The sequence below is a fragment of the Cariama cristata genome, unplaced genomic scaffold, assembly GCF_000690535.1.
Source record: "Cariama cristata isolate BGI_N322 unplaced genomic scaffold, ASM69053v1 scaffold8812, whole genome shotgun sequence".
Taxonomy (NCBI): domain Eukaryota; kingdom Metazoa; phylum Chordata; class Aves; order Cariamiformes; family Cariamidae; genus Cariama; species Cariama cristata.
In genome coordinates, this window is record NW_009604365.1 from 2360 (window position 1) to 11630 (window position 9271).

Consider the following 9271-nt stretch of genomic DNA (forward strand, 5'->3'; position numbering starts at 1 on the left):
TTATGATTTTGAGAAATATAAGAAAATGCTTTTGCAAGTCTCTTGGTATGCTAAAAACTTTGGCTTTCTGGAATTTAACAATGAAGTATTCGGAATGTAAAATATGTTTTTATCAAAACCAATGTGTTGATGAATTTAAATAAACTAATTACAACATCTATTTTCTTACCTTACATATCTATTTGCAAAGATTAGCATTACAGATAGAAATCCATAATTTACTTGTTAATCTGTTCTCTTCTGGTTTGTTCACCAAGCTTACTATAAAAATATATTTATATATTCCAAGCTTGTATGTTAGTAGGTGCCATTTTCTGAATTTAAAAATAGACTGCATGTGTTGCATAAAATGCCTTTGGGCAGGAGAGGAGGGGGATATCTGTCTGGTTGACGTGGAACATAAGAAAAAAATCTGAAGTATGCTAGAGCTAAATATACTGATAAGCATGCAGCTATGGGGGAAAATGAGTTAAAATGTATTGAGTTTGGTCTTATTAGCACATTAAATGCCAGCAGAACAGTCATACTCAACCTTTTATTTCAGAAATAACCACCATTTTGCTGTGAAGACAACTCAGACCTTGTAGCGAGTGCAAACAAAGGAAATATTTCTTTAGAGGCTCCTTACGCAGGGCGACGGTGGTTTGCTCTTTGTTCTGCCAGCTGTCTGCAGCGCTGGTGCAGAAAATGGACGCTGGAATGTTTAAATAAACTTTAGACGCTGTGGCCTCACAAACGTTTTGAACTGATTCCCCTTTTTAAAAGTAAGTCTGAAGCAGATGTAAATGAGCGTGGCTGGGCTTTTCGCGATGGCTCAGGGCGATACACCTTGGGATGCGAAGCCACGCTGCTTCCTTCGGATTAGTTCATCATCACAGGGAAAGGTGTGAGATTGTCGCAGGCTTAAGAACATGATCACTGCAGCAGGAGGCCCTTGCCGAAGCGGCAAGGTTGGCCTGTCTGTTTATCCCTCAGTTACTTCTGAGTTGGTGAGATCCGTTACAACAAGCTAGTGAAAAAATCCTAGGAGGATTATCAGAAAGGTAACATGTTTTTTTTCTGTTGCTGTAATTAAGCTGGCCATAGAGTAGTGCTCTTCAACTCATTTATAGGCTGTGCATTTTAAAATTTCTTGGCGACATAGTTGAAAATAAAGTGATTCACTGGCAGGAATATAACAATGTTAATACTGTTCAGCCAAATGCAGCTTGCTTTCAGCCAGCCACGTACCTGATGGGGCTGCCCTGTGCAAGGGGCGACTGGAAGGAGGTGGGTCGGCAGGCACTGTCTGTGTGCGGAGACCCTCCGTGGTGGGCAGGAGGGTGCTGGGGGACCCAGGAGGTGCAGTACAGGCTTTTCTTGTGTGTGTGGTACCAAGCCGAGTGTAACGGCAGCTGGTGCGAGCTATCGTTGCTGGTGCCCAGTAAGAAACGTTTGCCAGGGCAGCAGAAGACAGAGATTGGAATGGGAAGGCTTGAAGTCCTCCTGTGTAGCTGCTGCTGGTGAGCGAGGGCTGCATGCTGCTAGATGGATGCTGTGGAGACTGGAGTCTCTTCCAAGGCTTTCTGAGAAATAAACTTGCCTTAAAAATAGTCTGGAACCTTTCCTAGGGTCTTAGAAGAATGGAGACCAACTCCTGTTGCCAGGGAATGAGACTTTGATATGTAGTGCCTGTAGCTAGGGGCATGGTTGGGTGTAATTTCATTTAATTCACTGGATTTGCGTCCATTACTTTCAGCACTGGATTTGGCTCTGTTTAGGTAGCGATGGTTTGTAGATGTTTGGAGACTTCTTTATAGTAATGCTGGAGTTTGATTATTGGGTTTGGAGGGTTTGCTTGTTTTATTTTGTGACTGCTCTGACCTAGAGAGTTCTTCGTATGACCCAAGAAGGAGGTTTAGAAACAAGCTCTTGGCTAAGCTCTCTAAAGTGCTTCTGCCTGTCCAAGTCACTTTTAGGTTCTTTCACTTATTTAGTAGGTTTCAAATATATAATCATAGAGAGCACTGAGATTGGTTAGTGGCATCAGCAATGCTAATCAAACATAATTCAGCTGACTGTCATGTAAAGGAAGGTAAGATAAAGTAGGGGGAGAAGGCGGCAAGTCACTTCAAAAGAGCTGCTCTGAAACTCAGCTCTCCTCTAATCTGCCTTTCAAATCTGGCTTCTCCTGCCCTCATAGAATAAATCCACCTGACATTTTAGTGATTTTTTAGAAAAAATGGGTGAAGTGTTTAGGATACATCAAAGGGGTCGAAGCAGAGAACATCTGAAGAAGATCATCTTTTATCTGATACACTCTTAAAAAAAAATTCATGGCAGAGAAGCAAAAGTACGTTAGGTCTTTGTCCCCACTTTTCACTTTACAAAGTTTTGTATTGTTTTTCTGTGAAACATGATTTAGTCAAGACTGTTTTATTGCAGGAATTACTGTACATAACTTTCGTATTCAGCATCTTTGATTATGTGATTTATCAGGAGAATGTGGTCTTTTGCCCTTCCTGCTACATATTTGTTTCCGCGTACATGTTTGTACCCTTTTCACTCTGAAAATAATTCTGTTCTAAAGTAGACCAGCAACAGGTTTTGAGTAGGTGTGCAGATATGTACACGTGCATTTATATAAGTATATGCATATATATATATGTATGTATGTAGTATCTAGAGTCAGATGTACAACAGAGATGTTTTCATTATGTCAATCCAACTGTTGTAAATGTAGAGAAGTTGGCAGAAAAAAATTAAGCATATTTTCTCTGAAAGTTGTAGTGGACAAAGGATCTGACTTTTTTTCTTTCCTAGTCTCTCTTTAGTGTGGAACTGCTTTTGAATGCTTGTCTTAAAAAATACTGAGTACAACTCTTATTTGCCTTGTGCTGGTATTGATGTTAGAAGTCTTGCAGATTTCTCTAGGAGCAAAGTAAGGGCAGTGCCGAGTCCATCCAGAAAAGTCGCTATTTTCGGTTGTCCTTGCTGCTGCAATTGAGCTGTAGAAGCTGACTTATGTGTTTGTAAGAGAGACAATTCTTTATTACTGGCTTGTCTAGACTCTGAGAGAGCCAAAAGGTGTGAATGCTTTTTAGAATGTGTTAATAACTTTCCTTCTAGTATGATATGGAAGTGTTTCATTTCAGGATTCCCTGCAAGGATTGCTTGAGCCATTGGTTGCAACCCCCTACCCCGCAAAAAACCCCACGCCCCTTATTTTATATAGAATGGCAGTCATTTGAGTTGAATTGTTAAAGAAAATAATGTGACTTAATATATATGTATTCCAACTTCAAGCAAACTATTAATATCTATTTTTTTTATACTTTCCAGAGACGCATGGAATCACATTTAGAATTCAAATCAGTGTGAAAGAACTGCTGGATACAGACATACTTTTAAAGCTGTTATTTCATTTACCAGTCAATTATCCATCAACTCCACCCGATATTTCTGTTAACTCAGACCAACTTACAAGGGCCCAGTGTATGGACGTGAAAGATAAATTACTTGAACAAGCAAAGAAACATCTTTCTGAACCCATGGTACACGATCTAATTCTTTGGATACAGCAGAATCTTAAATATGTCATTAAGCAATCAGCAACAGTTTGCAATGAAAAAACTACTTTGTCAAAAGGAACAAGTGCAGAGGATGGTATCTGGATGCTCCTTTTGCATTTAGATCACATGAGAGCAAAGGCAAAATATGTCAAAATTGTGGAAAAATGGGCTTCGGATCTAAGGCTGACTGGAAGACTGATGTTCATGGGCAAGATAATATTGATTCTTCTTCAGGGTGACAGGAGCAACATTAAGGTGCTGGAACAATGGATGTTGACTAGTTCTATCGATTTACCACTGAAACCTATGTGTCTGAATATTTTGTGTGTGTTTTTCTAAGATTAACAATTTTGGAAGCAGATTGATCATTAGGAGAGCAGGAAGGTCCAGCAACTTTATTCTGTATTTGAGAAAAAGAAGGTATTCTATGAGAAGGAAAGCAGTGATACTTGTAGACCTGTGGCCTGTATTGCTTTGCTTCCCACTGTAATTATACCCCTGTATTCCTTGTGTTTCCTCACTGTAATCTGCCTAGGTTCAGTCTCCTGTATTTCCCAAATGCCCCAGAAAACCAAAAATCTGTGATGAGAAATTAGTAACAGACATATTTCTAGCTCATTACTAACTGTCTCTTTCCACATGGTGCTCCTAGCGCACACCTGGGCTTTGAACTTCTTGTCTGTACTTAGGAACTCCCACTCTATTAGGCAGGTTTTTGTGGTGATACTGGAGGAGAATGTTTGGGCTTTTCAAACTCATGTTCTCTAGGTCACTTAAGACTGTGCTTAACTTCAAGCTGATGAATAGAAGCAGTCGTGCACTTTTTGGGATGGACACTTTCAAAGTTTGATAGCTATATTCTGAAAAAAATCTGTGTGTTTCATATAGGTTTTTCCATTTTACTAAGCTTCAAAGATACTAGGTGACATTTAATATTTTGTTATTTTTTGTCATTTAGGAGTACTTGATTCTTCAGAAAACTTCTAAGGTAGATGTGGACTCAAGCGGAAAGAAATGCAAAGAGAAAATGATCAGTGTGCTGTGTGAGACAAAAGTACAGTCACAGCATAAAAGGTATAATTTAGTACTGTTGTGGATGGAAAAGTAACAGAATCGATAATTACATTCTGACAAATGTAGGCATATTCATGAGTTTCCCTTTTATAATGTAGGTTTCAGACGTTTGAAGTCAAAGAATATTCAACACTGGATGAGCTACAAAAAGAATTTGAAACTGCAGGACTTACAACTCTTTTCTCTGAGTTTGTGCCTCCGCTCTTAAAATAAAACTAAAAGAAAACACTGGACTCTTTGACCAAAGCAGTACTTGGCTGCAGATGCTGATGGAAGATAAAAGGACTAATTTGGCAAACAACGTTAAAGGTTTTCTGCAAAAAGTGCCAGAAGTAGCCATCCTCTTGCAAGGAGGAGAAGGCAATTCATACATTAAGAATAGATAATTTTTTGACATTTATGTATTAATAACTTTTTCCAAGGAATGTGGAGTTAATTGTGATAATTGCATGGCAAGCATGAGAGATTGGGAAGAAATCATGTTAAAATAGTAGTCTTCTAGTTAGACTCTGTTTTGCAATCCCTGTTTTTCAATGTTTAGGTTTTTATCTCTCATGGTAGTGGTTTTTCGTAATGGCCTGCTAGAAAGCATGATTAATTTTGCTTTGAAAGCTTATATGAAGATATTTCTATAAAAAGCATAGCAAACACAGATTTGAATATGTGAGGACAGCATGTACTTTATATCCCTTAGGTGTTCATCTGCTAACTTTTCCTTCTCCGTTTATTTGACTATAAATGCTAGACTGTTGATTCAAAGAAAAAGCTTGTATCACGTGGGGCCTGAAAGAACTTAGAAGTGTCTTTTTGAATGTTAGTTTTTATTCTCAAATGTATAAAAACACCCAAGTGGAGAATTTAAATTGATTAAAAAGCTAAGGTAAAGCCAATTGTAATACTTTCTTTGATAGTTTACAGATACTTTTTTGCACTTTATCTCATTTTACTGTCTGTGCATCTTTACATATTTTGATTAAATTAAACTGTCACAGCAGCATATATATAGACTTCAGTCTTCTGTCTCTCAAGGCTTCTGTCAAGTCTTCTGTCATTTGAGAAGCTGGTAAGTTATAACTCCCTATTAAAATTTCCCTACCTTTAGCATTTTTTTTTTATTGGTCAGTGGCCTTGACCAGCTTATAAATTTTTTTATCACTAGTCTGTGTTTTACTTCAGTATAGTGTTACAAATGATATACATAATTTTTACAAATTAAGTTGTGCATATTCTGTTTGCCTAGGGAGAATTGGATGCTTATTTCTTTATTAATGTCCTTTGGTTTCTGTTTTACCTGATACTGTTCTCTAGCAAGACTAGATAAATTGTCCAGTACTAAAAATTTTGAAGTCATGAGTTTCTCAGTAACTAGCAGTGCCATTTCAACTGGTTTTAACACGTAGCTAAACATGTGTTTTACCACTCTCTAAAACTCACTCCCAGAAGCCAAATGTCTCATGTATTCTTTGGTAACTGAATAGATTTGATCAATTCAGTGTAAATTAATTTATCTCTGTGGTACTAGGGGAAGACTGGTGTGATCTGGTTATTTCCCATAGAGTGGTTTGGCAAATGATTATGTAAGACATTTTGATTTTCAGTTTCATACTCAGACCATGAGGTTGTACCTGTTTCTTTATGTATACTAGAGAAACAACTAAAGCAAACTATTAAGATTTTTAGGTTTTACTATTTGAGATATCAAATGCAGCATAAAGGGCTGTAGACTATTTGAGAGTTTCTTAAGTTTTTAAGGAGTTTGGTAATTTTCCTGATAGGGAGTGTCTCAAATACGTATGTTACATGTTATTTTATTATTAAAGGCTTATTTAATAAGACAGTAGCTAAAGCTCTTCTTAATGAGTCTTTCATGTGTAGCACATGCAGTACTTCAGGCACAGTGGAAAACAGACTAGATTAAACAGGTTTTACAAATCTGTTCTATATTATTTTGAAATGGCTTCCTGAGAGAAAGGAAATCTGATTTTTGTCTCATTTTAAGTGTATGTGGAGATAAATTTTTACTTTTATAAAGAAGAATAAAACAGAAGTATCTTTAAAATATTATATATTTTAAATTATAGTTTTCAGAATTGGGCTATTCTTAATTAAAATATCTGTGTTGAAAAATTGTGTGTCGCTGGAGTATTAAAGTCTTGAAAAGATGCAGAGGCTCTCTCCTTACACTACGTGATAGATCTACAAGTATCAAAAAGAAAAAAAGGCCTATGCATGTACAGCATAAGAAAATGTGATCAATGTCTCTCTGCAAGTCTACATGTTGTAAGGTTTTGCCAGATGGATTTTATACCCTCAGCCAGATCTTTACTTTAAAATGCTCCACTCTTCTGGAAAGAGAATGGTAAGGTACTTCAGCACAACATATACCACAATCTTGGCCATTAAAGTGTAGCTGGAGCCTTATCCAAAAAGCATATAAATCAGTTGTATATGCTTTCTGTTGATTTTGGGAATTGAGTTGAATGGCATACTTAATCACATGATCTCAAATTGCATGTGACTGCAAAAATAATTGAGACATACAGTTGTTGGGGTCAGCTTTCTTGCAAGGTTAGATACAGACTCTCCAACTTTTTCCTCCCTACTGTAGAAGCTACTGTAATTAGCTGCATAAGAAAAGCCATTTGTAGGGTCCGTAGTTGCCAGTTGCACTTGGGTATAAACTCATGTATTTCCTTGGCTATTATTGCCTGATGCATTCTTGGTTAATTGTTTGGTCAGAGCTAGCATTCTGCAAGAGCCAATTAAAAAAGGTAAAAATGTTAAAGAGCAAATGACAGTTGGGTGAGTTGCAGTTCGGTTCTGATCTGTGCTCATCTTCCTGCCAAATGAAGTTGTTGGAAGAAACTAGATGTTTTCTGTATTTCAGGAGTTGTAAAAAGCAGTTTATACAATGGATTTTTATCATAGTTGAATTTATTGCTCATTTACATTGGACATATCATCAAGTCCAGTGTAGGAAAGGACTGCACTTTTTTTGCTTGGTTTGATGTGCTGCAGCAGAATTACAAATCTAATCAGCTTGATACTGTTCAGACAGCAGAGAACATGAAAACTGATGTCAGTCTGATTCTGTCAAAGCAAATGCTTTTGCCTACCCATCAATCAGTCACTTATTTTGAAGGGTAGGAGGATATCTTGTGTTCAGACAAGTAAACAATATTTTTAAAGGTTGTTCTTTTGGAAGGATATTGCAGCTGTCTGTTAACTGATGGTTTGTTTGCATTTATTGTAAAAGGAGATGGGCAAGCCTGTGAGCCCCTGGGGCACAAAGGTCATCGAAATGCATACTGTGCTGCATGTTCTGCTGTCCAAGGGAACTGAAGCAGGTGCAGAAGGACAAAATGCAGGGAAGCAAAGTCAAAACTCCTGAGAATCATTAAAGAATGCATATCCCTGTCTAAGAAGTTAGTGAAGTTACATAGCTATCAGAATCAGACAATTCAATCGCAGGGAAAAAAAAAAAATCTGCAAAGAAAAAATTGTTTAACAAATTAGAAGCTAGCTTTCTTGTGGATACTGTATTATAAATAGTTCTTCAAACAGCGTGGTTAGTAAAGCCTCGTTTCCTCTGGACTTTCTTGTTTCTAAACAATTGCACACATGAAGCCTTTCTTGCAGGAGAGACATTCATGATGGTGCTCTCCCAGGTGGGTTCCCCAGTGCCTGATATTGATTGTGCTCTCTCCATAAATCATTAAAAGTATCAATAGCATTTTTCTTCTCTGCCACCTGTTTTCATCAAAGTTGTAGGAACTTGGTTTCTTTCAGGCTGTTCACCTCTGATTTTAATTGAAATGAGTTGAATTCAAAAGTTCTAGAAGAATTTTGTAGTATAAATATGCATGCTTCTGTATGGACAGCACAGCTGCATAACCATAGTTTCCTTTGAAAATCAGGCTGAAATGAAAGCTGTTGCAATAGGACTGAATACTTGAAGAATCACGTTTTAGGACAAAACTGAGGTTTGATTGATCTTTTTGAATCTCTTGGCTTATTAAATGTGAAGAAAACAAAAAATGGGTAAAGAAAGAAAGATACTTAGAAATAGGAGCCAAACCCCAAACCCAACATCAGCCCTACTTGCACAGTTGTGTTTGCATGAATACATCACATCCGAAGCATCCATTTTGAGCCTGAAGAGATGTGCCTGAGCCGCAGAAGGGTGTGCTAAACTGCAGTTGGACAAATGCCTTGGGACAGCATCCCCCAGTCTCTGGAAGAGATCGCACTGGCTGTGTCGGGCAGGTTTGCTGGCGAATGGCGCGCGCGCACTTTTTTCTGCTCCTTGCATATGATTCATGAGTGTTGTATGTCTGCATTTTCTGCGGTAGGAGAAGGAGGATGGTCTGGTCATCTGAAGAGCACTTCTCTCTCGTTACCCTTTGTGTGGCAAGTGGAAACTGAAGTAACCAAAAAGGCAACCTGAGATCCAAATAATTTTTACTGTTACATGTAACATCAGCTCTTGCTACACATGTATGCTACTGCTAGGGCAGGGTAGTGATGTCTGTGGAATCAAGGACACTGGAGTGCTAACAGATTAAATTACTCCATTCTACCTGAAATCAATCTTTCTACAGTTTTTTTTTTTAGAATCGTTACTGACCACCCTTGTGACCAAGGTC

The 9271-nt window shown here is 37.8% G+C and overlaps 1 protein-coding gene across 1 annotated transcript; it reads left to right on the forward strand.

Moving 5' to 3' along the window:
- Positions 1-731: 731 nt before the first annotated feature.
- On the forward strand, positions 732-5086 carry RWDD3 (RWD domain containing 3). Its single transcript, XM_009695565.1, has 4 exons — positions 732-737; positions 3322-3806; positions 4510-4625; positions 4724-5086. Exons 2-4 carry the CDS (start codon positions 3477-3479, stop codon positions 4836-4838), a joined length of 561 nt encoding a protein of 186 aa, XP_009693867.1. The 5' UTR covers positions 732-737; positions 3322-3476; the 3' UTR covers positions 4839-5086.
- Positions 5087-9271: the final 4185 nt, after the last annotated feature.

Bases quoted from the DNA above. Each gene is read 5' to 3' on its own strand.
- RWDD3 (XM_009695565.1), top strand. From the start codon at position 3,477: ATGGACGTGAAAGATAAATTACTTGAACAAGCAAAGAAACATCTTTCT. The intron at 3,807-4,509 runs GTGCTGGAACAA...TTTGTCATTTAG, and splicing joins GTGACAGGAGCAACATTAAG to GAGTACTTGATTCTTCAGAA. The intron at 4,626-4,723 runs GTATAATTTAGT...TTTATAATGTAG, and splicing joins GTACAGTCACAGCATAAAAG to GTTTCAGACGTTTGAAGTCA.